Source organism: Cyanistes caeruleus, unplaced genomic scaffold, assembly GCF_971803275.1.
Source record: "Cyanistes caeruleus unplaced genomic scaffold, bCyaCae1.hap1.1 HAP1_SCAFFOLD_87, whole genome shotgun sequence".
Classification (NCBI taxonomy): domain Eukaryota; kingdom Metazoa; phylum Chordata; class Aves; order Passeriformes; family Paridae; genus Cyanistes; species Cyanistes caeruleus.
The window spans coordinates 914688-941201 of record NW_028255892.1 but is presented as its reverse complement, the minus strand read 5'-3'; the positions used below and the strand labels follow the sequence as shown (position 1 = coordinate 941201).

The 26514-nt window shown below is 46.4% G+C and overlaps 2 protein-coding genes across 2 annotated transcripts in view; one reads left to right on the top strand and one right to left on the bottom strand.

The window, feature by feature from the left end:
* LOC111942164 (uncharacterized) overlaps positions 1-26514 on the top strand; it is a 360854-nt gene that overhangs the window by 276604 nt on the left and 57736 nt on the right. The gene's annotated exons all lie outside the window — the stretch shown is intronic.
* LOC147646688 (uncharacterized) lies at positions 8523-26466 on the bottom strand. The gene is made up of 2 exons (XM_086873129.1): positions 26335-26466; positions 8523-10591 (listed from the first exon to the last, which is right to left on the bottom strand). The coding sequence occupies exon 2, from the start codon at positions 10562-10564 to the stop codon at positions 9755-9757; it is 810 nt and encodes a 269-aa protein (XP_086729255.1). The 5' UTR covers positions 10565-10591; positions 26335-26466; the 3' UTR covers positions 8523-9754.

The window sequence follows — 26514 nt, the reverse complement described above, 5'->3', positions numbered from 1 at the left end:
ACATTTACTTCTGTGAAGAGCGGTGAGTTGCTGGCGGTCCTCCAATAAAGTTCTACAAATGAAACATAACAAATGTCATTGGGGTGCAGAAGCATTGGTGAAATTGATGAAACAAAAATTAATCTCGGTACGGATGCTAACAATGGCAAAATCAGTAATGTCAAAATGTGAAATCTGCTTAAAAAACAACTCAGTGGCTAGACACAGACATAGCTAGGGAAGATTAGGGTAGGAACAGAATCAGGGTGACACTTGGCAAGAAGCCTCTAGTAGAGTGAAATTTGGGTGGACCCTAGAGTCTTTACTTGGCCCTATAGCAAACTATCAGAATAAAGAAATGTTGTACAAACTTACAGGTCCGGCAGATAAATTAGCAAGAGTGACCAGAGAAAGATTTAAAGAACTAAACGTACAATTACAATTTACTACTCCTGAAAGAGCATGGAGTGTGTGAGTTTTTTAAAGGGATGGATTGATCATTGCTGCATCCACACCGCAAATGTAATTGCAGATGTAGAATATGACATCAATCAATTGCAACAAATAGAGCACGAAGCATAGGAAGAGCAAAAGGATTTGTCTCCAAGGTGGTTAGGCAAAATCTTCAAAGGTTTAGGGTGGAATGGGAGTTCATGGATTAAATCTATCATTGAGAGTGTGATCATCTTACTAACTGTATTCTTAGCAATTTGGTTAGTTGACAGCATCTTCAAGGGAGAAATACAGAAGAAAATGTCCTGGAACCAGAAAATAATAAAGGCACTGATGTGAGATCCACACCCACCATCTTCTGGTTCTCCAATTTGTGACAACATCCAGGACAAAGCTTACATCAATAAAGGATTCGAAGAACATCAAGTATAAACTCAGAAACAAAGGATTGTATCAAGTGAAAACATTTGCACTTCTAGTGAAATAAAAATGCTTTCAAAGGGGGGAATAATAGTAAAAGGTCTTAAAATCTTAGAAAATTCAGGGACTTAAAAATAAAGTTAGGTTTGGCAAGCCTGGGAAAAGTAGGCTCTGGGAAATGTCAGGCCTTGTCCTTGCTAAAGATCAGGTGAAACTGCACCTGTGTTAGCAGTATATAATAAATGATACAATTGTTAGATGTGATTAGATATTATTATTGTTTAAAGAACATGAGGAACAATGTTAGGGGTCTGAGGGGGATCATGAGAAATCCATGCTTGGGTAACATCAATGTATACAATAGAATGATGTAAGTTTAATAATTAATATATAAGTTATATAACGATAGAGTAGAAAAACATGTTCAACTCAAAACCAAGTCGGGTCAGATTTGGGTATGTGTACCCCTGACACCCAGATCTCTTAATAAAGCACCTGCATATAATCATTCGTGATTGTGCTCCTGAACGCTAACAATTTCATCAGATTTTACTGGAATTTTGTGAGAAATTTGTGGAATTTTGTGTGATATTATGTAAAATTTTGTGAGATATTGAGGAGATTTAGGGAATTTTGTGGGAAATTTTCTGGAATTTTGAGAATTTTTCTAGAATTTTGTGGGATTCTGAGAAAACTTGAAGAGTTTTTTGGTATTTTTCTGGAATTTTGTGGAACACTGTGGAGATTTTGTGGATGTTTCTGAAATTTGGTAGGGTTTTGTGAAGATTTAGAGTATTTTGTGGGATTTTTCTGGAATTTGGTGGGATTTTTCTTGAATTTTGTGGGGCTTTTCAAGAATTTTGTGATTTTTTCTGGAATTCTCTGTAAATAGGAGGAGATTCTGTGGGATGTTTCTGGAAATTGGTAGGGTTTTGATAAGATTGAGGGGGTTTTTGTTTTTCTGCAATTTTATGGGATTTTTCTGGAATTTTGTAGAAATTTATGGAGACATTTTCGGTTGTTTCTGGAAAATCGTAGGGTTTTGATAAGATTGAGGGTTTTTTATTTTTCTGTAATTTTGTGGGATTTTTCTGGAATTTTGTAGAAATTTCTGGAGATATTTTGGGATGTTTCTGGAAATGTGTAGGGTTTTGAGAAGTTTTAGGAAATTTTGTGGCTGTTTTCTGCCATTTTGTGGGATTTTAAGGAGACTTGAAGGATTTTGTGGGAGGTTTATAGAATTATTGGGATTTTTATGGAATGTTGTGGGGTTTTTGTGGAATTTTGTGGGATTTTGAGGAGACTTGAGGAATTTTGAGGGATTTTTCTTAGGCTTTGTGGAAATTGGAGCAGATTTTTTTGGATGTTTCTGGAATTTGGTAGGGTTTTGAGACGTTTCAGGGATTTTTGTGGGATTTTTCTGGAATTTCATGGAATTTTTCTGACCTTTTGTGGGATTTTGATAAAATTTAAATACTTTTGTGGGATTTTTTTTTAATTTTGTGGGATTTTTTTTGAATGTTGTGACATTTTGTGGGATTTTGAGGAGACTTGAAGAATTTTTGGGGGATTTTTCTGGAATCTTGTGGGATTGTTCCTTAAATTTTGTGTGATGCTTCTGGAATTTCGTGGGGGTTTTATGGAATTTTGAGGGATATTGAGGAGACATGAAGAATTTTCAGGCATCTTTCTTAGATTTTGTGGGAATTTGTGGAGATTTTGTGGGATGTTTCTGGAATTCGGTGGGGTTTTGAGAAGATTGATGGAATTCTGTGGGATTTTTTTTTTTAATTTTGTGGGATTTTTTGGAGTTATTCTGTAATTATGCGGAGATTTTTTGGGATGATTCTGGAATTATTGAGGTTTTTGTGAAATTTTGAAGGATTTTGGGAAGACTTCAAGAATTTTGTGGGCTTTTTCTTAGATTTTGTGGAAATTTGTGGAGATTTTGTGGGATGTTTCAAAAATTTGATTCAGTTTGAGAAGACTTAAGGACTTATTTTTTTTTTCTGAAATTCTGTGGGATTTATATGCAATTTTTGGGGATGTTTTTTAATTTTGTGGGGTTTTTCTGGAATGTTGTGGGATAATGAGGAGACTTGAAGAATTTTGAGGGATATTTCTGGAATTTTGTGGAAAGTGGAGAAGATCTGTGTGGATGTTTCTGGAATTTTGAGGGAATATTTTGGAATGTTGTGAAAATTGGAAGAGGTTTTTTTTATGTTTCTGGAATTTGGTGACATTTTGAAGAATTTTGTGGCACTTTTGTGGAATTTTTGTAGAATTTTGTGGGATTTTGAGAAGACTTGAACAATTTTGTGGGATTTTTCTTAGATTTTGTGGAAATTTGTGGAAATTTTGTGAGATGTTTCAAAAATTTGGTAGGGTTATGAGAAGATTTAAGAATTTATTGGGGATTTTGCTGCAATTTTGTAGGATTTTTCTGGAATTTTGTGGTATATTGAGGAAACTTGATGAATTTTGAGGGATATTTCTAATATTTTCTGGAAATATATGGAGATTTTGTGAGATGTTTCTGGAATTTGGTGAAGGGAGACAATTTACGTAAATTTGTGGTATTTTTTTCAAATGTTGTGGAACTTCTCTTAAATTTTGTGGAATTTTCTCAAATTTTGAGGGATTTTTGTAGAATTTTGTGGAAATTGTAGAGATTTTGTGGGATGATTCTGGAATTTTGTAAGGTTTAGAGAAGATTTAGGGAATTTTGTGGGTGTTTTTGGCCATTTTTTGGGATTTTTCTGGAATTTTGAGGGATGTTTCTGGAGTTTTGTGATGTTTTTGTGTAATTTGTGGGATTTTGAGAAGACTTAAAGGATTTTGAGTACATTTTTCTTAGATTTTTGTGGAAATTTGTGGAGATTTTGTGGGATATTTCTGGAATTCGGTAGGCTTATGAGAAGATTTTGGGAATTTTGTGGATTTTTTTCTGGAATTTTTGAGTTGTTTCTGGAATTTGGTGGGATTTCTTTGGAATGTTGTGGAATTCTCTGGAATTTTGTGGGATTTTGAGGAGCCTTGAAGAATTTTGAGGGGTTTTTCTTATATTGCATGGAAATTAGTGGAGATTTTGTGGGATATTTCTGGAATTTTGTAGGGTTTTGAGAGGATTTGGGAACTTTTGTGGTTGTTTTCTGCCATTTTTTTTTATTTTTCTGGATTTTTGAGGGATATTTCTAGAATTTTGTGATGTTTTTGTGTAATTTAGGTGATTTTGAGGAGACTTGGAGAATTTTGATGGCCTTTTTCTTAGATATTGTGGAAATTATTGGAGATTTTGTGGGGTGTTTCTGGAATTTGGTTGGGTTTTCGGAAGTTTCAGGGAATTTTGTGGCATTTATTGGGAATGTTGTGGTAATTTTCTGGAATTTTGTAGGATTTTGAGGAGCCTTGAAGAATTGTGTGGGATTTTTCTTAGATTGCGTGGAAATTTCTGGAGATTTTTGTGGGATATTTCTGGAATTTGGAAGGTTTATGAGAAGTTTTGGCGAAGTTTGTGGATTTTTTTCTGGAATTTTGTTGGATGTTTCTGGAATTTTGTGGGATTTTTTTGGAATGTGGTGGTATTTTCTGGCATTTTGAGGAGACTTGAAGAATTTTGTGGGATTTTTCTTAGGTTTTGCGGAAATTTGTGGAGATTATGAGGGATGTTTCTGGAATTTGGTTGTTTTTTCAGAAGTTTTAGAAAATTTTCTGGAATTATTTTGGAAAGTTGTGGTAATTTTCTGGAATTTTGTGGGATATTGAGGAGCCTTGAAGAATTTTGAGGGATTTTTCTCAGGTTTTGTGGAAATTTCTAAGGATTATGAGGGATATTTCTATAATTTGGTAGGGTTTTGAGAAGATTTGGGGAATTTTGTGGGATTTTTTTGGAATGCTGTAGTAATTTGTTGGAATTTTGTGGGATATTGAGGAGACTTAAAGAATTGTGGGGGATTTTTCTTAGATTATGTGGAAATTTGTGGATATTTTTTCGAATATATCTGGAATTTGGTAGGCTTATGAGAAGATCTGGGGAATTTTGTGTGTTTTTTTCAGGAATTTTGTGGAATGTTTCTGGAATTTGGTGGGATTTCTTTGGAATGTCGTGGAATTTTCTGGAATTTTGTGGGATTTTGAGGAAACTTGAAGGATTTTGTGGGAGGTTTCTAGAATTGTTAGGATTTTTTTGGAATGTTGTGGAGTTTCTGTGGAATTTTGTGGGATATTGAGGAGACTTGAAGAACTTTGAGGGATTTTTCTTAGGTTTAGTGTGGAAATTAGTGGAGATTTTGTGGGATATTTCTGGAATTTGGTGGGCTTATGAGAAGATTATGGGAATTTCGTGGGGGTTTTTTTGCAAGTTTGTGGGGTTTATCTGGAATTTTGTGGGATATTGAGGAGACTTGAAGAATTTTGAGGGATTTTTCTTAGGTTTTGTGGAAATTTGTAAAGATTATGAGGGATGTTTCTATAATTTGGAAGGGTATTGAGAAGATTTAGGGAATTTTGTGGATTTTTTTTGAAATGTTGTGGTAATTTTGTGGAATTTTGTGGGATTTTGAGGAGACCTGAAGAATTTTGTGGGCTTTTTTCTTAGATTGTGTGGAAATTTGTGGAGATTTTGTGGATATTTCTGGAATTTGGTGGGCTTATGAGAAGATATTGGGGGTTTTGTGGATTTATTTCTGGAATTTTGTGGGATGTTTCTGGAATTTGGTGGGATTTCTTTGGAATGTTGTGGAATTGTCAGGAATTTTGTGGGATTCTGAGGAGAGTTGAGGAATTTTGAGGGCCTTTTTCTTAGATTGCGTGGAAATTAGTGGAGATTTTGTAGGGTGTTTCTGGAATTTGGTGGGGTTTTCAGAAGTTTAAGGGAATTTTCTGGAATTTTCTTGTAAAGTTGTGGTAATTTTCTTGAATTTTGTGGGATTTTGAGGAGCCTTGAAGAATTGTGTGGGATTTTTCTTAGATTGTGTGGAAATTTGTGGAGATTTTTGTGGGATATTTCTGGAATTTGATAGGCTTATGAGAAGATTTAGGGAATTTTGTGGATTTTTTTCGGGAATTTTGTGAGGTGTTTCTGAACTTTTGTGGGATTTTGAGGAGTCTTGAAGCGTTTTGAGTGGTTTTTCTTAGATTGTGTGGAAATTTTTCGAGATTATGTGGGATGCTTCTGGAATTTGGTAGGGTTTTGAGAAGATTTAGGAAATTTTGTGGGTGTTTTCTGCCATTTTTTGGGATTTTTCTGGAATTTTGAGGGATGTTTCTGGAATTTTGTGATGTGTTTGTGTAATTTGGGTGATTGTCCTGGTTTAGGGCAAATTTGGGAGAAAACCTCCAGTGGGCTCCCCCCGGGAAGCAAACCCACGTGGCCCCTTTCTCCCACCCCCCATCCAGTTCGGGAAGAGATTTCTCTGAGAGGAGTGGAAAAAACCTGTTTATTTCCCAGGCACAGCACTACCCAGCACAAAAATGAACGATATCAAATTACAAAACCTCTCGCCCTTCAGCAGAGATGAGGAACTTCAGAGGGTCTCTTTCCTGGGGGTGTTGGCTCTGTTATCAGTCCCTCTGGCGCTGGAAAATGCCGCTGCCCAGGCTGGGCTCCCGGTAGTCCAGGGGTGCTCCCGGTGCTCCCCCGAGTCCCCAGTCCAGAGCAGCTTCGATTCGTTTCAGGAAAAGGGAAAGAAAACAGTCCAGGAAGACCTCTCTGCTCCGGCTAGCTGGAAAGCCAAGGCGATCTGTGTCTTGTTGTCTGTCTGTGCTGTAGTCAAAACTCCCGATGCGGGGGGAGCAAGTGCAGTCTGATAACAGACTTGGTGCTTCTTTTCCACTCACTTTTACTCTCAGATGGAATTTTAAGAATACAGAACCTGTGTCTGGGTTAGGTGGACGAATGGGGATACAATTTAACATCATAATCAACCCAGGACACACGCCCACTGTGCTTTCCAGCTGCTTTGCTCCAGCTCCTCCCAAATCACCACGAATTCCACTGAACTGAAACAAATCCAAATCCTCGTGGGTCGGGACAAGGGCAGGGAGAGGTCACTCAGGGATCACCATCAGGGCCACAACAGCCCGACCTGGGGAAATGAACTGAACTTAGGACTGAGCAAATCAGACCAGGAGAATGAGGATTAAAATCAATCTTGAGAAACACCTCCTCCCGCTCCTGAACTTTTCTGTCCGGGCCGCTGCTCGCGGGGCACAGAGAGGGGCCCGGCCGTGTCCCTCCAAACCTTCCTGGGAATCACCCCAGAGCCCTCAGCCTTCCTTGTGCCCATCCCCGGGGCCCCTTGTCCCTCCCAATGGCTCCCGTGGCTCTCCCAGTCCATCCCAGCCTCTCCCAGTCCATCCCAGCCTCTCCCAGTCCATCCCAGTCACTCCCAGTGACCCCGCCTGTCCATCTCGCCCCTCCATGGATCTACCGCCCCTCAGCCAATCAGAGCGCGCCTCTCTGATGACTCATCAGTTGCCGGGCAGATCCACAGAGCCGAGAGCCCCGCGCTGGACTCGACAACCCAGTGCCGCGCACTTCATTCCCAGTCCCTCCCAGTGCCACCACAGTCCCTCCCAGTGCCACCACAGTCCCTCCCAGTGCCACCACAGTCCCGCCCAGTGCCACCACAGTCCCGCCCACTTCTTTTTAGCCATACCCAGTCTATTCCTAGCTCATTCTCACTTCACTCCCAGACCTCTATGCCCTCTTCCAGTGTCCCAGGATCCACTCTCATCTCTTCAGTGCCACCCCAGTCCCTCCCTGTCCATTCCCAGTCCCTCCCAATGCCACACCACTCCTCTCCACTCTCTCCCAGTGCCCATCCCAGCGTGTCCATCTCGCTGGTGCCCTCCAGCTCCCAGCCCGGCCCCGGCCGCCTGCTCTGCTCCCTGATGGATTTCTCCCCTGCCCACATCCAGCTGAGCTGCTCCCAGGGCCAGCAGCAGCTCTCGGGCCACGTGCTGGCCACTGCCGTGCTCCCCAGCGGGGACTGGAGCCAGCAGCTCCTGGTGCTGCTGGAAACCGCCCCCGGCAATGCGGGCTCAGCTCCAGCTGCCAGGTGGAGCACGGCAGCCTGGAGCACCCCCTGAGCCGGCACTGGGGCACGGCCCGGCCCCCACAGCGCCGGGGGCAGCGGGGGAGGCACTGGGGGGGCCCAGAGGGGGATTGGGCTGTGCTGGGAGGAACTGGGAGGGAGTTAGAGATGGCCTGGTTTAAACTGGGGATGGGATTGAGGTGCTTAGGATGGCTGGGAAGGGGATTAAAGGATGTGGTGGAGGGTGGGATGTGGTTCTAGGGGTTCTGGTGGACACTGGGAGGGAGTTTGGGGGTGCTGGGTGTCACTGGGAGGGATTTGAGTGAGCCTGGAGGAGCTGGAAGGAGATTGGGCATTGGAAAGCAGGGATTGGGATGAGGTTGGTTGTGCTGGAAGAGACTGGGAGGAGTCTTGATGAGTCCTGGTGGGGCTGGGAAGGGACTGGGAGAGGGTTTGGGGGTCCAGGGGCAGTGGGGAGAAATTGGGAGGGGGCTGTGGGATCCTGAGAGGAACAGGAGGGGCTCTGCTGGGTCCTGGGGAGGCTGGGAAGAGACTGGCAGTGATTTACCAAAATAGCAATATTGATCCAGTATCAATATCAATCTGTTAATGGACAAAAAACCTCTCCAACAGTTTAAAGTTACAAAGTGGATGTTTAATCACAGCACTGGGCGAGTGCGGGAGTCACCCCTTAATACGCACTGCAAGCTGACAAAAGATTCCAGTGTCTACTTATTTACAAAAATCTTAAATATCCTAAATATGAATACATATTCATAATGCTAACACCCCGCATTCCCCACTTTGGATTAAAATTCACAGTAATGAGTTTAAAAAGTCATTACACCTAAGTGGTTGGCTCCCTGATTTGAAGAACAGGTCGTTTTGGTGAGGAGGGGTCATCAAGAGATGAAGGAAAACGGCTCTTCCCCACTCTCGACTTTCTACCTTTACAGTGGTTGACATTACAAATGACATTTGGTACAACTCCAGTTTCCTCCCTTGTGACTTGGAAATGGGTTTCCAGATGTAAGGTCTGTGATCTTCCTGAACCCGTTTATCAGTTTCTCTTTTCTCATTATAAGCACATCTAAACATACAATGACAAGTAATTTTTTACCTGAGATTCATTATCTCAAATCCTGCTTCTCACTTCATCATTAACTCTTAACTAGTTCCAGCAAGGCCTATCTCTAGCTAAGATCTCCACTTTTTCTAAAATACCTAATTTTTTAAAATTAGTGACTCTGAAGGAGGTTTCAGAGGGTCCTGGGTGGGCTGGGAGGGACTGGGAGGGTGCTTGGAGGGGATTGAAGTGTCTGTGAGAAGTTTTGGGGGTCCTGACCTCTGCAGACCTCCCAGGGATGCCGATAAACGCTGCCCAGAGCAAGATGCTGATGGGGATTGGAGTTTCTGTGTTGGGCTTCGTCTTCCTGGCACTGGGGCTCGGCTTCTGCCTGCGCAGGAAGGTGAAAGGGGGTCCTAGGGGTGGTGTCCTCCCCCCCGCAGGAGCGTGTGTGCTCTCCTCGGGCCCCCCAAGCCCAGTGTCACCCCCTTTTCTCTGCCCACACAGCTCCTGAGGCAAAAGCTTCTCGAGGATTGAAAGTCAACAATTCCCACTGTCATTCTGTATCCCCTTGGATTTTAATTCCCTTGCTTTTATCCAGGTGCCCACAGGGAGCCAGGAAGATGTGGAGCCTCCCAGCCACGTGTCTTCCCAACACGCATCACCAGGACCACGGATCACCAGGGCTCTGCCCAACGGGGGTCACTGGGGATCATCCAACGCCCATCCTCCCATGGGGGATGGAGCTGGAGCAGCGCACGAAGCTCTTCCCGCACTCGGGGCACTCGCAGGGCTTCCCTTAGTGGTGCCTACGTTGGTGTTGGGTCAAGGCTGAGCTCTGTGAGAAGCTCTTCCCACACTGGGGACACTCGTAGGGCCTCTCCCCAGTGTGGATGCGCCGGTGGATGGCGAGGTTGGAGTTGTGCTTGAAGCCCTTCCCGCAGTCGGGGCAGCGGAAGGGCCTCTCGTCTGTGTGAATCCGCTCATGTACGAGGACATCAGAGCTGGTCTGAAACCTCTTCCCACACTGGGGACACTCATAGGGCCTCTCCCCAGTGTGGATGAGCTGGTGTGCCCTCAGGTTGGAGCTCCACCCAAAGCTCTTCCCACATTCCAAGCAGGTGTAGGGCCGTTCCCCTGTGTGGACCACCTGGTGTGTCATCAGGCCAAAGATATTTCTGAAGCTCTTCCCACATTTCCCACACTCATAGGGCCGTTCCCCAGTGTGGATCACCTGGTGATTCCTCAGGCTGGAGCTCTGGCTGAAGCTCTTCCCACATTTCCCACACCCATAGGGCTTTTCACCAGTGTGGATCCTCTGGTGCTGGATGAGGTGGGAGCTGTACCTGAAGCCCTTCCCACATTCCCCACACTCGTAGGGCTTTTCCCCAGAGTGGATCCTCTGGTGCTGGATGAGGTGGGATCTCTTTCTGAAGCCCTTCCCACATTCCAAGCACTTGTGGGGCTTCTCCCCCAGCTCTGAGCTCCGGCTGGATCTCTGGCCATGTTCCTGGCACTGGGGGGATCTTTTCTCCTCACAGCTCCCTGGACTGGGTTTCCAGCCCCTCCTCATGCAGGATCTCTGGGGCTTTTTCTCCTCCTCTGCCATCTGGACACAGTTTGGGAATGAAAATTCCTGGTTAGGAGAAAAAAGAGAGGAGAGCGCCTTGGGGTGGGGGTTCCTCCATGCCCAAGTTCATCTCAGAAAGACATTGGGCATCTTGTGTCTGTAACAAAGCAAAGCACCAAGATTCAGCCCAAACATCAAAACAATGATGAAAAACTACACAAACACCAAATTCAGGCAAAACCCCCTCCAGAATACAAAGATTCAGCCTCTGCAAAAAAAAAGAAAAAGCACCAATATTTAGCCCAAAAAAGTTCAGAAACACCAAGATTCAGTCCCATCAAAATCGTGGATCCCTTCCCCAGTCACCTCCAGGGCAACACTCCTGGGACTGCACATACAGGGAGGGTGGAACGTTGTCCTGCTTTCTCTTCCTTCTCCTCCACCTCCTCCTGTGGCCCTACTCTTCCTCACACTCCTCTTCCTCCTACTATTTCTCCCTCCTCCTGCACCTGCTCCTCCTACGTGAATCCTTCGACCGTTTTGTTCTTCAACCCTGCTTCTCCTTCCCTTCTCCTCCTGCCCCCAGGCCCAGCACCCACTGCCGCCTCCCTCTTCCCCCCCAGTCCCACAGCATCCCACCGCAGGGGCACGGATGCAGCTGGGCCAGCTCGGCCTGGGGCAGCGCTGGGCTCTCGGCCGCTTCCGCCCGCACTCGCTCCCCACTGCAGCCGCTCCCGCCACCACAGCGCGGGGGGGCCCGGCCTTGGCGCTCCCCCCTCCCACCTCCCCAAATTCCCCTCCAGGGGGGCGCCAAGGCCCGGGGAGGGCATAGGTGGGATCCAGGTAGAACCATTGAGGGGAGAAAAGGGAATGCTAGAAGGGCATCCTGGACAAAGGGATGAGGATCCCAAAATATCTCTCAAGAGTCCCTTGGGAGCATGCGGAGGTCGTTTGCACATTCTCCCAGAGGGAATTAAGGACATGGACACCCCGGGGGGGCAAGAAGGGAAGTCCAGAAGGGATTTAGACAACAGGGGATGGATGGTGTTGGTGTGCTGGGAAGGGATTGGCTGAAGGGGAGTGTGCAGGAATGTGCTTAAGGCAAGAAGCAGCAGGAGGAATCCATGGGGTAAGAAAAAGGATGATGGAAAAGAGGAGGAAGAAAAAAACACCGAGGATTTAGATGTGTTTCAGAAGGCTCTTATCCTCAGAATTTGCCAGCTTACTAAGATCCTTTCTATCCCAGTTTTCAGGACAGGAAAACAAGGAGGTGAGGATTTCAGGGGGTTTCTCTGAGCTGGGAGCGGCAGGAGCGGGCGCAGAGCTGCGGCACCGGGAGCACGGGCTGGGGGCCTGTGGGGAGCTGTGGGGCCGGGCCGGGGCTGTGGGGCAGCCGGGGCTCAGCGCCGGGCGCTGCCTGAGCCCAGCACCCCCCGGGCAGGGCCGGCAGTGGCCCCCGGCCCCCAGGAGGCTGCGGGACGCCCCGGCCGCTGCCCGGCCCCGTGGAGCTGCCGGCCCTGCCCGCCGGGGGGGCCGCCTTTGGACACTGCGGCAGGACAGGGACCGGCTCTGGGATACGGGCTGGGGAGGGGAGCCTCAGCACAGCCAGCACGAGGAAGGAACAGCTCACAAATGGCGATCAGACCTGCAAGGATCCACATGATCTTTTAAGCATTTCCTGGTGGGTCCCTGGAGAAAGGAAGGATTTTGCAGAAAGCTCAGCAGCGGCCACAGGATGAGCACCCACAGGCACTGAGGGGGGCTGCAGCAGCGACAGAAGAAGCCCCTGCAGCACTTGCTCACAAAGGCTCAGCAGCTAAATGCAGCAAGGGATGAGCAAAAGGCCAAGCTGAAGGCAAAGGCCATGGCACAGTTCCTACAGCCCCTGAGGGATCAAGCCCAGGGCCCAAGGGGGCCCCAGCACCCAGGGGACACCCTCGGCCACAAGCACCTGGCACAGGCATTGCCCTCCTGGCCAGGGCACAGCCCACCCAAACAGCCCCTGGCAAGGAATCAGCCTTCCAGCTGCAGGGCACAAGGACACTGCAAGCACAGACAGCAGCACCCTCAGCACCAGCAAGTCCAGCCCTTGATGGACACGCATTCTTAGCGGTGGCACAGCTCCCATTCCACCAGGGACCCACCACACTGCAGCCCTTGGGAACATCCAGGGTGGCTCTGGATCCAGAGGAGACCTTTCCTGATGGACACAGGGGCCTCTCCATCCACTCGGAATCTTACACCTAAGGGGAGTAAATTGTTAAGGTATATTTTAATTATTAAGGCACTAAGTGGGAAAGATGAGCAGGTGTGTTGTATTCAGCCACTATTAGCAGATATGGGGGTTTGGTTTGAAACGCAGGAATTTTTATTTGCTCACAATTGTGATTGTAATTTACTGGGAAGGGATTTGATGGCTAAATTGGGATTGCAAATGAATGTTACAAAAGGTGATACAGAGGCTGGTTCTTTTGTACCTCTGTGTCAAATGTCTGGCAGAGCCACGGCTGAAGTGAACCCACAAGTGTGGGCAGCCCCAGGGAAATTGGCAAAATTAGATATGGAGCCTCTCCAAATTTCCCTGAAGCAACCAGGACAAGAGGTGTCGAAAAGCAATCCCCTGTTCCAAGGGAGGGAAGGAAGGGCTCACAGCCTGTCTGGGAGTCCTGCTCAAGGCACGGCTTGGGGAGCCAGGGATGGCTCCCTAGAATGCTCCTATCCTGCCAAACAAGAAATCCAATGGAATCCACAGAATGCTGCAGGACCCAAGAAGAAGAAATGAGATGATGAAACCGAGGCACCCCACACTCTCAGATCCTTACACCATCCTCAACCAGGTGCCCTCCTCACACTGCTGCCATTCACAACTTGATGCAAAAGATGCTTTCTGGGGATCTGCCCACTTCCAGAGGATGCAAACACAATTCTGCCTTGGGCTGGCAACAAGAGCTAGAAGGGAAAATGCTCAAGACATGGACGGTCCTTCTGCAGGGATGCACGGAAGCACTGGCCTGATTGGGGCAAGCCTTGCAGGAAATATCAAAGGAATTGACCTCACCTCCAGGGACTGGCTTAATGCAGGATGTGGATGACTTGATCCAGTCAGAAAAACAAGGAGAAGAGGTAAAGGAAGCCTCTGTGAAATGGCTTCATTTTCAGGCTAAAAAGCAGCTTTGAGTAGCTGAAAAAAAAGAAAGGGCAAAAGGTAGAGAAAATGGTTAAATATTTGGGACCTACGTTGATGGAAGTTTTGTCTTGTATTGACCCTGACAGGGTTCAGGGAATCTCAGAAATAATGTGACCCAGGAATAAAATGGAGCTGGAACAATTCCTACAATTAACAGGGAATTGCAGGAGCTGGATTGAGGATTCTCTTTTCTAGGCAGAACATTGTGTGACTTCTTTAGCCCCAGATAGTCTCAATGTTATGGTGTAGATATAAGAAAGAGAACAAAACTTAACAAAATGAAAAAAATAAAAGATTGATGCCCCAGCCATGGCTCTTCCAGACTCAGAAATCTGAATTGGAAGGGAATATTAAACAGGCCACCCCTGAGCCTGCACTGAAGGCAACGCAGCAGCAGCCAGGGCTCCCCAGCGGGGGAAGCCCCTGCGCCTGCCCACAGATCCTCTGCTCAAATCCTCGGCCTGGGCACCCTCCTTTGCCATCTCCAGCCACTGCGGGACAATCCTTGCTCTCACTCTTGCACCTTCAGGCCCTTCTGTGCCTGCCCTCGCCACAGCTGCTGGGGAAGGCACCGGGACAATTCCACTCTGCCTCTCAATTCCACTCACACTCTGCCCTGCCTGGGATTAGCTGCTGGCAAAATAGACCAACTTGAAAATGATTTAAAATCTTATTTCTCTAAAGGGACTTGGTTTGCCTTTGCCTTGGGGAAAGGAATTTTAATGTTTCTTTTCTACCACTCAGCAGAGATGAAATTAACATCTCAACAGACTGGGAATAGCCCAAAAGATTCCCACCAAGATAACGACCATCAACAAAACATCAACACCCAGCAGCAAACATCAACCAACACCTACCCCAGACACTGCCCCAGGCACAGCTGGAGACACCTGGTCTGGAAAAGGCTGAGCAGGAAATCCAGGAGTGCCCACCTAATTCCCATCACGGGCACAGAAATCCGGCTGCAACAGGAAACCAAATCCTAACAACTCCACACCTTCAAACCAATGAACATTAAACCAAGGGATTTCTATGCGGTCAGACTGTATAAATTTAGAAAAATCTAGTCAAACTCGTGTGTCATGGAATCATTTTCTCTGTACACCCAGCCTAAGTGTGCATGAAATTATTCCTGTTGCACATTCTGGCCAGAATCAAGTAATGCCTTATTTCTCTAAAGACATTGTTGAATAGTTTTTGCTTTTCTCAGTTTCAGTGAAAGGATTACACCGTTAGAGTAATTTTTTCTAATAATTTTACTTCTCTATTGTCGGTTCTGTTTGGGCCAGTGGTGTGAGAATCAGTTTTTAGTCCCAGGAGAATAAAAAGAAAACACTTGATTACTTTCGCAGTTTTGTTTTATATTTGAACGTGACACTCAGTGATTGTAATAAAGAATTAGGTAAATAAAAATTCGGAATAAGAAGTTTAAATAAAGTATGTATAATTATAACTAAATGTAAGTATGGAATAAGGAATTCTCCTCCCGGTCGAGATAGAATTCCTTTTCCAAAAACCACGAATTGCAAAAGAACCCCCCAGATAACAGGTTTCAGCAGACTCATCAACTCGGAGGAAAAGACAGGACACAGGCCATCACAGAAACAAAAGAACCAGCCTAAAAGTCTACCTCCAGAGAAAGGCAACGCCCGGCCGATTTCGGCCGGAGACCATCAAGCAAGACAAAAGGGACGAGCCCCAGGAAGATGGTCGTTGCCAGAATCGAACACCACACCCGCCAAACCCATACTACAGAAACTCAATCAAGAAAGACAAAGAAGAGACTACTCCTCTGAGATATCCATCAGCACCAGCCCGGATCTCTCAATCCTGCTGTGATGAAATATGTTAAAATACATACAGACTCACTTTACATTTGAGGAGACTCTGCCCGGATACTTACTGACTCAATGTTCTAGGCCAGGAAATCCATTCACCCGACAATCAGGGACATTTGGTGAATGGAAACTGGTTGGAATTCTAGCCTGGGGACATAAAATCCCTATAAAAACCCAGGCCAGAGGACCCTCAGACGTGGATTTGGGAACACCTATACCTTGCGTATAGACCCTGTCCACCCAGCGCTGCGCTGTCCATTTATTGTGTTTTTTTCCTCACTGTTTGTTGCTTTATTAATTTATAATAAATTAATCTTTGTTAATCTTTAATTTGCCGTTGCATTTATAACAGATTGGTGCCGTGACTCGGATCGGAAGAAACTGTGGGAGAATCTCGCTGTCCAGGGGGGTACCCCCGCTGAGTTCAGCGGCCTGGGGAGCAGAGACCCTCCGCAGTTCGCTCCGATTGCCGAACCAAATTTAGGCTGAGGAAAAACCATAATAAAGAGGAACGGATCCAGAGAGCTCGGGAAGGCAGGAGCCTTCGGGAAAGCCGCGGCTTGGTAGCTCATAAAAAGTCATACGTGCACGAAGACGCCCTCGCAGGAAAATTGCTGTAAGTACTGTGAGGTTGAGCGGGTGATCGGGCGAGTTTGTGAGAGACGTGACCTGGTCACGAAGCGAGTGTGGACTTCAAGGCCGCGTTTCCATCCTCCCGCGAGGGAATTGGCCGGCCGCGAAGGAAGCGATTCTGTGTGAAAGTGTCTCTCTTTCCTTACTCGTAAAGCCTGAGGCTAAAGGGAGTCTCAGGGGACCGATCAAAGGGGGCTGAGAGAGGAAGGGACGTCCAGTCGAGCTCTGGAACTAGTAAACTCTCTCAGCCAAAAGATTTAGAAAGTCGGAACATCGAGAAAACCCCGGTACAGCTAACCGAGAAGTAAGTATTGGTGCGATCTAGGACTTTCAGACGAAGAAAAAGACGAACACAACGCAGAGCAGGTAAGAATCGTAAGAAAATGGGACAGAGAAAAAGTAAAGCGCAGAAACTAGATAACGAGAAAAGCCCATCAGAAGAATCAAAGCAAATGCTAGACATCCCACCAGAGAGTCCTTTAGGGTGGATGTTGAGAAATTGGGAAATTTGTCCCGAGAGACGAGAAAAATCAAAGGCAAAAATGATTTACTACTGTGCCGAGATCTGGGGAGGACAAGAATTGAGAAAATGTCTCACTTGGCCAGTATTGGGAACATTTGATAAATGGACGTGCAGGGAATTACTCGCACACGTAGAGAAAAAGGTCTCGCCAGACGGCGAGGAGAAAGAGTATGCCAAACTCTGGTTAAATACCAGAGTGCGGCTGTTTCCAGTGAAACAGAAAAACGAACATAAGACAGAGACCTGGGAACCCCTGGATCACTTACCCCCTCCGTACCGCGGGCCAGTAGAGCCTCCGGTGATGGATCAAGTAGTACCATCAGCACCCGAGGGTTCCATGGGGCAACTAGCAGAGGCACGCTCCCCTCAACCACCGGGAGTAGTGCCAGAAACCCTCACTACCCCCCCACCTGCAGAAAACCCAGCCACCGCACCCTCTTTGGAGTCGGTGTTGACGCAAGGATGGGGCTTACCCCCTCCACAAATCCCGGTCCGGCCACCACAGCTGGGACCACCGAAAGTATCCGAAGGGAACCCTCTGAGTCACTTAGCTGCGGCAGACATCCCGCCAGCAATGAGGGGAAACCCTCCCGCAAACTCCAGTTCCCCTCCTGCAAGCAGGACTCGGTGGAAATCAAAAATAGGGAATGGAGAATGGGGAGAGACAGAAAGTGGGCACCGAATGTTCCCTCTCAGGGAAGTGCCAACCGCCCCCGGAGTAATTGGATTTGTAAACGTGCCCCTTAACTCAGGGGATGTACGAGCATTCAAAAAAGAAATGGGGCGACTGCTAGATGACCCATTTGGAGTGGCCGAAAGATTAGACGATTTTCTAGGGAGTAGTATTTACACCTACGAAGATCTCATGGCCATCCTGAGATCCCTGTTTAGCCAAGAGGAGAGAGAGATGATTAAACAGGCGGGCATCAGGGATTGGGAAAGGCGGCACCCGCAGGGAACACCCGGTGACCAAAAGTGGCCGAGCGTAAGCCCGAGTTGGAGCGCCCAGACCGAAGAAGGGAGAAGGAGCATGATAGATTTGAGGAATATCATCGTGCAAGGAATAAGAGAGGCGGTCCCCAGAGGACAGAACATTAGCAAAGTATTTGGGGAATGTCAGGGAAAAGAGGAATCCCCTACCGAATGGGTAGAAAGGCTGCGGAGAAGTCTGCAAATTTATTCCGGGACTGATCCCAGTTCTCCGGTGGGGGAGGTCCTGCTGAAAACGCAGTTTGTGGCTAAATCATGGGAGGACATTAGGAAGAAACTGGAGAAAATTGATGGATGGCAGGAGAAGAGTCTCCAAGAGCTTCTAAGGGAAGCTCAGAAGGTTTATATGAGGAGAGAAGACGAAAAACAGAAACTTCAAGCCAAAATATTAGTGGCTGCAGTAAAAGAAGTTCAAAAACACGAACAGAAACAGGGAAAGCCGATACCTAAAAAACAAAAAGGATCCCAAAAGGAGGAAACTCCTCCTCGAAAGGATCCTCCTGAGTGCTTCTACTGTAAGAAAGTAGGACACATAAAAAAGGATTGCAGGAAACGAATAAAAAGATGAACAAATATTTAAAGAAGATTAGGGGGGTCTTGGGCTCTTCCAAATGGGGACAGTAACAGCAAAGGAGCCCTTGATAAAATTGAAGGTAGGTCCCCACCGCCAGGAAATGAGTTTCCTGGTTGATACCGGGGCTGAGAGAAGCACCCTGCAGAAATTGCCTATAGGGTGTGAAACGAGTAAAGAAAAAGTAATTGTAATTGGCGCAAAAGGAGATCCATTTAAAGTCTCGGTAATCAAGGAGGTGGAAATCGAATCAGAAAATAAGATATGTTTAGGAAATTTGTTGCTTGTAGAAGAAGCCAACTACAACCTATTGGGAAGAGATATGATCATAGCTTTAGGAATAAATATCATTGTGAAAAATTCAGAATTAGTAGTGAAGGTGTTGCATTTAACTTCAAAAGATGAAAAGGAAATTGACCCCCGAGTATGGCACTCAAAGGGGGAAGTGGGAAAATTAGATATTGCTCCCATCAAAATTGAAATTGAGAATCCAGAGAATCCGATAAGGATCCGACAATACCCCATCCCCGCCGAAGGGAGGAAGGGTTTGAAATTAATAATTGACGAGCTGCTTAAAGGAGGCACGCTCGAGCCCTGCATGTCCCCACATAACACCCCCATCCTGGCAGTAAAGAAAGCCGATGGGAACTTCCGATTGGTTCAGGACTTGAGAGCTGTAAATGCTAGAACCCGAACCAGGTTTCCGGTAGTAGCAAATCCTTACACTTTACTAAACAGACTCTCACCAGAGGATGTATGGTATAGTGTAATTGATTTAAAAGATGCTTTCTGGACATGTCCTCTAGATGAAGAGAGTAGGGATTTTTTCGCTTTCCAGTGGGAGGACCCAGATACCAATCGAAATCAGCAATTGCGGTGGACGGTCCTTCCACAAGGATTCGTTGAATCTCCGAACTTGTTCGGACAAGCCTTAGAGCAGCTACTCACCCAATTCACTCCAGAGGAAGGGACAAAACTCTTACAATATGTAGACGATTTGCTAATCGCCGGGATCACGGAAGAGCAGGTGAAGAAATGTACCATTTCCCTGCTGAATTTTCTGGGACAAAAGGAGTTGAAAGTGTCTAAATCCAAGCTGCAATTCACCGAGCCCGAAGTAAAATATCTTGGACATTGGATATCACAAGGGAAAAAGAAATTAGATCCCGAAAGGGTGATGGGAATCCTTGAACTTCCTGCCCCACAAACCAAGAGACAAATTAGGCAATTTTTAGGGCTCATGGGATATTGCAGACAGTGGATTGAGGGATACAGTGAAAAGGTGAAATTTCTGTATGAAAGGCTAAATACAGATCGATTAAAATGGACAGGGCAAGACGAAATTAAATTTCAAGAACTAAAGAATGCCCTTGTCACTGCTCCAGTTTTAACATTACCAGACATCAGAAAAGAGTTTCAACTGTTTGTCGACATAAGTGGACAAACAGCACAAGGAGTTTTAACCCAGGAATGGGCAGAAAAGAAGAAACCTATAGGGTTTTTGTCCAAAATCCTAGATCCAGTCAGTCGGGGCTGGCCCACGTGTCTGCAAGCAATTGTGGCAGTAGCACTGTTGGTTGGGGAAGCCAAAAAGGTAACGTTTGGAGCTCCCCTGATAGTTTATACTCCACATGATGTAAGAAATATCTTACAACAAAAAGCGGAGAAATGGTTGACCGATTCAAGGCTTCTGAAATATGAAGCCATGTTAATCAGTTCGCCAGGATTGGAATTAAGGACAACCTCTGCACAAAACCCTGCGCAATTTTTGTACGGGGAACCAACGGGAAAGCTACTACATAATTGTATTGAAACAGTGGAATTACAAACTAAAGTAAGACCCGATCTGGAGGATCAGGAATTGGAAGGAGGAGAAAAATGGTTTATCGATGGTTCCTCGAGAATGATGGAGGGAAAACGTAAATCGGGTTATGCCATCATAAATGGTATAACAGGACAGACTGTAGAATCGGGTCCCCTAAAAGCAAATTGGTCAGCACAGGCTTGTGAACTTTTTGCTCTCCTAAAAGCCCTAAAAGGCTTGAAGGGAAAAAGGGGAACCATCTATACCGATTCAAGATATGCATTTGGGATAGTGCATACCTTCGGGAAAATTTGAGAAGAAAGGGGTCTGATCAACACTAAAGGAAAAGGATTAGTACATGAGGAAATAATTAGACAAATTTTAGAAGCGGTCAGGGAGCCACTGGAGATATCTGTGGTTCATGTAAAAGGACACCAGACCGGACGACAATTCCATACAAGGGGAAACAATTTAGCGGATAAAGAGGCGAAAAGAGCGGCATTGTTAACCGTAAGTATTTCTGAGCTAGTCCCAAGGGAACCCCCAGAGGTTTCAGTGCTTCCTTCAGAAAAGGAGCAGGAAGACTTCAAAAAGGTAGGGGGACATTTCAAAGAGGATAAATGGTGGTTACCTGACGGGAGGGAATTGGTCCCGAAGGGAATAGCAAAAGGGATACTCAAAAGACTACATGCACAAACCCATTGGGGAACCAGGGCATTGGCTGAACAATTTTTAAAATTCTTCGGGTGTAAGGGAATCTTCGAGCTTGCAAAACAAGAGGTACAGGGATGTGTGATATGCCAAAAGGTAAACAGAGCGAATTTTCGGCAAACCAATTGGGGAGGTCGGCCCATCTCATATCGACCATTCGAAAGAATCCAAGTGGATTTCACGGAATTACCGAAAATTGGCAGAAATAAATATTTATTAGTTATAGTAGATAAATTGACACATTGGGTAGAGGCCTTTCCCAGAGCTAAGGCCACGGCTCAAACAGTGTCTAAAATTCTACTGGAGGAAATAATTCCTAGGTATGGTATTGTAGACCATATTGATTCGGATCAGGGTACACATTTCACCTCGAAAATTATCAAACAGTTGTCCGATGCGTTAGGGATCAGATGGCAATATCATACTCCTTGGCACCCTCAGAGCTCGGGGCAAGTGGAAAGAATGAATCAGACATTGAAGTCACAAATATCCAAATTGACAATTGAAACAAAAATGTCCTGGGTCAAATGTCTCCCCTTGGCATTGTTGAATATAAGAACCATGCCGAACTCAGAAACAGGACTATCCCCCTTTGAAATGTTGTATGGAATGCCATACAAGCATGGTATGCCGGTTGAACATCCTCAAACAGAGGATGTTCAACTCCAACCTTATCTCATTTCTATAAATAAAAACTTACAGGAGTTAAGGAGAAGAGGATTGATTCCTCAAAGCAGCACGTTGGGATTTCCGATCCACCAAATTCAACCAGGGGACAAGGTACTGATCAAAGTGTGGAAAGAGCAACCCCTCAGTCCCCACTGGGAAGGACCATTCCTCGTCCTCCTGACTACAGACACCGCGGTTCGCACAGCTGAAAAGGGCTGGACACACTCTTCCCGAGTGAAGAAAGTTTCGGTTCGCGACTCCCCCGAGTGGAAAATTGTAACCCCTCCGGGAGATTTGAAAATCAGGCTTCAGCGGAACAACAAATGAGCAACGAGGACAGGATAAGTTGCACCAATTTTGAATGTTATTGTTTTCCTTTTGTACATTTTAAGTGTGCATATTGTAAACAAACGTGGGTGACTCATTGTTTGGGAGGGCAAAAACCGAAAGGGTTGTGTGCCGCGTGTTACAAAGAGGAATTAGAACAGACCAACCTTTTTCTAGCACTTGCTACCCGGGTGGGTATCTTGGAACTCGACTCTCCTGAGTGGTTCCGATTTTTTCAAAAAGGATTACGAGGCCATTTGGACTGTAAGGCGGAACCTCTAATAATAGAGTGCCGCCGGAACGTAAAGGTACCGTGCAGGAGCGGCACGATCAAGGCATCTCGGTGGGCAACCTTTAAAAGGAGGTTTGCCATCAGAACGTCAAGGGCCCCTGAAGACAGTCCTTGCTGCCGAGAAGATGGTTATCCCCGCCGTATGTTCTTGTACGGGCGGAGGGAATGGCAGAGGGATGCGATTGTGGGGAATCCTGACGATCCTGAACCTAGCCATGTGCTGGACCGAGAGAACGGGCCCCGAGGCGTCTCCGGGGACGACCTCCCTGGGGAAGTGTGAGCAGTGCCCAACTGTCTCGCGAACCGAGCCATGGATTGCCTGCCCTCCGGAATTGCACGCAGGAGAATGTTGGGCAAACGGTACCCAAATGGACCTGTGTAAGCTGGAAGGAAAAATTTGGTGCTCCATCCCGGGGATAGGTACTGGAAAAAGGCAACCCCATAACACAGGGGAAAAAGAGGTCCAAGCGACCCACCTACGAAATAAGAGAGATATAGGAGGGGTTTCCCCAATCTCGGTCTGCGGGCAGTGTAATAAAACTGTCTGGATTAGAGGAAAGAAACAGTCAACGTTCATTGCGTACCACAGAGTCAACCCCTTGTGTTACAATAAAGCAAACTTAAAATATTGTGCCATGGGGGGGGAAATTGTACTGAGAAGGGAAGAACCTGAAACATGAAACAAAAGTGTCATTCAGTAATGAACCGATAGTTTTAGATTTACTGAAAAATGACGATGATAGAGTGTGTCTGCAGTTTGATCAGGTGATCTGTTTCGCAAAAGACGAGGATGGTTCAGACCCCGAAAATAAAATAAAACATTTAACTCTTGAACTAAAAAGGCAAGAAATGGAAAATAAGAAAAAAAGACTCGAACAGGAGAGGTTAAACTCTCTCAGTGAACAATACGAACAACTGGAAAAACAATACGATAATTGGAAGCTACCTAGCCCTAATCAGAATCTATTCATAGATCTGATGCAGGAAATAGCTACCGAATTGGGATTGACTAACTGTTGGATATGTGGTGGCCTGAAATCAGCCGAAAGATGGCCATGGAAGGGAGAAGGATTAACCCCAGAACAATTACTTAAGTGGACAGGATTAAAATTATCCAAAACAACCCGGCGACCAGAGGGGTGGGTAATTGACAAGAGGATCATTAGAACTTTTTGTGTCAGTCGAGAAGGAAGGGAATTCACCGAGCTAGTTGGTTACACCCCGTGTGTAAAAACTCTCTCGGTAAATTCAGATAAAAAGACAAAAATTTGGCAGCCGGAATCACCCGAGGGCTATTGGAGCCAATCTCGGGAAAATAATTGCGAATGGATAGATCTAATTGGTCTATGTTGGAACAAACAGGACGGGGCAAATCCCTTCCATGCCTTTCTTGGCCTGAGGGAATATTGGGAGGACCCGGCAAAACTTAACAGAGATTGGAAGGCACCGGATGGGATTTACTGGATATGCGGGAAAAAAGCATACAGTGAATTGCCCAGAAATTGGAAAGGGTCATGCACACTCGGAATAATTCGGCCTTTCTTCTTTACACTACCTAAAGATGAAAGCAGGTCTTTAGGTGCTCCCCTCTTTGAAACCCTAGCCCGACAAAAGAGGGAATTGAAACGAGAACTACCAATAGCCGGAGGTAACCACCAGTGGAAGGGGGAGGAATGGCCCGCCGAAAGAATCATACAATATTATAGACCGGCAACATGGGCAAATGATGGCAGCTGGGGATACAGGACCCCAATCTACCTCCTTAATCGGCTCATTCGGTTACAGGCTGTGGTAGAAGTTGTTTCAAATCACACTTCAGAAGCCCTGGAACTCCTAGCAAAACAACATTCTCAGATGAGAGCTTTTGTCTACCAAAACAGACTCGCTCTCGACTATTTGCTAGCTGAGGAGGGAGGAGTGTGTGGCAGATATAACGAGTCAGAGTGTTGCATGGAGATAGATGACTTCGGAGAAACTATAAAGGGTCTAGCCGCTGAAATAAAGAAAGTAGCCCATGTACCCGTCCAGAAGTGGAATTCGATTCTCCAAGCCTCTTGGTGAGATCAAATTTTTGGGCAAGGGGCATGGTAGAAAAAGCTAGTATTCTTTATAGGATGTTCTATTGCCGGAGTCATCTTCCTACCCTGCCTGATTCCTTGTCTGATCAGACTGATACATTCTGTCGTTCAAGGAATGCAGATTGCCTCTCTCCCAATAGACCCAGAAAAGGCACAGGGAAACACTACCCTTCTTTCAAAAATCATGAAGTTAGAGGAAGAAAAAGAGAATAGAAATGCGGTTAAGGCATTGAGAGAATTTGAAAATAAACATATGTTGTCCACAGAAAATATAGAAGAATTAAACCAAGAGGAAAACGACATTATTTAACCTGATATTCCTCTGAAAAAGTATGAAAACACGAATTTTTAATGTGTTCAAATTATTAGGTGGGGGACTGTAATAAAGAATTAGGTAAATAAAAATTCGGAATAAGAAGTTTAAATAAAGTATGTATAATTATAACTAAATGTAAGTATGGAATAAGGAATTCTCCTCCCGGTCGAGATAGAATTCCTTTTCCAAAAACCACGAATTGCAAAAGAACCCCCCAGATAACAGGTTTCAGCAGACTCATCAACTCGGAGGAAAAGACAGGACACAGGCCATCACAGAAACAAAAGAACCAGCCTAAAAGTCTACCTCCAGAGAAAGGCAACGCCCGGCCGATTTCGGCCGGAGACCATCAAGCAAGACAAAAGGGACGAGCCCCAGGAAGATGGTCGTTGCCAGAACCGAACACCACACCTGCCAAACCCATACTACAGAAACTCAATCAAGAAAGACAAAGAAGAGACTACTCCTCTGAGATATCCATCGGCACCAGCCCGGATCTCTCAATCCTGCTGTGATGAAATATGTTAAAATACATACAGACTCACTTTACATTTGAGGAGACTCTGCCCGGATACTTACTGACTCAATGTTCTAGGCCAGGAAATCCATTCACCCGACAATCAGGGACATTTGGTGAATGGAAACTGGTTGGAATTCTAGCCTGGGGACATAAAATCCCTATAAAAACCCAGGCCAGAGGACCCTCAGACGTGGATTTGGGAACACCTATACCTTGCGTATAGACCCTGTCCACCCAGCGCTGCGCTGTCCATTTATTGTGTTTTTTTCCTCACTGTTTGTTGCTTTATTAATTTATAATAAATTAATCTTTGTTAATCTTTAATTTGCCGTTGCATTTATAACAGTGATGACAAAATGATGGCATGAGTTTTTCGATGTTCACCTTTAAGCTGCACTTTGAAAACTAGAAGAGCTTTAAAGTTGGTGCTTTAACACATAAACAATTATTAGAATATTGTTTAACGAAAAATAAATAGCAGATCTGTGGGGGGCCACGTGTGAATCACGGGATGTCTGCCCTGGAAGAGAAGCTTTGTTCCAGGCAGCCAGGAGAGGAGCTTTAGAAATGCAAATTAACACTGATGGCCCAAAGCCTGCACAATGGCCCAGGGGCTTCCTGCCTGCAGGAGGAATTGGGCTGATTCCAGGAAGGAAAAAACAGAGGCAATGAGTGAATCTGCTTGGAGATAGGGCCAGGGACTTGTATATAAGGAAGCAATGGGACAAACCATCAGTTTCAGAAAATGTTACTAATTGACAAGGACTGCTGCTCAGACCAAGTTCCGCTACATTCCGGAACTTCTAGAAGAACAAACATTTCACAGAGCCAGGAATATCGGGTGTTATACAAAAAGGACATGCAGCAGGCGGATCGGGAAGGCTGAACCTTCCAAGCACCTCGGCCAGTGTTGGGCAAAGGGACAGGGACGTGCGGCCGGGAAAATCAGGACAAAAACGAGGCCGCGTCCTCCAACACCTGGAGAGAGCGCACGGCAAATGCCCCATGGCCTCTCCCTTTGGGCAGCAATAAAGTCACTTGCACACCACTCCTCTGGCTCCTTGGGCCACACAAACCTCTGGCGCCGGGAATTTTCCCGCCCGGCCCCGGGCACAGCGCAGCCACCTCCGGCCTCCCGACACGAAGCGGGACGAGCCAGCGCTGCTCCGCCACCGCCTCCTGCCGAGGCCCCAGCGGCAAGGAGACCGCGGGCAGCCGCTCTCGCAGCGCCCTCAGCCCAGGGCCAACACGGGCCGGCCACGGCACAAGCCACCCGCCACAGCCCCCTGCCGCCCCCTCCCGGGCCCGCAGCGAGCCCCGAGCCCCCGCAGAACCGAGCGCGGCTCCCACCTGCGATGGCCGGGGCCGCCTCCGAGCTCCGCCGCCGCCTCACCGGGCTCCCGCCGCTGCTGCCGCCGCTGCCGGGCCCGCACAGACGCTCCGGCAATGGCGGCTCTCCTGCCCCACGGCCGCCCTGGGAGCGCCAGCGGGGCCGGGCTTGTGCCCTCTCTGCCCAATCAGCGCGCGCCA

Excerpts from the sequence above, each read along its gene's own strand:
- LOC147646688 (XM_086873129.1), bottom strand. The coding sequence starts at position 10,564 with ATGGCAGAGGAGGAGAAAAAGCCCCAGAGATCCTGCATGAGGAGGGGC.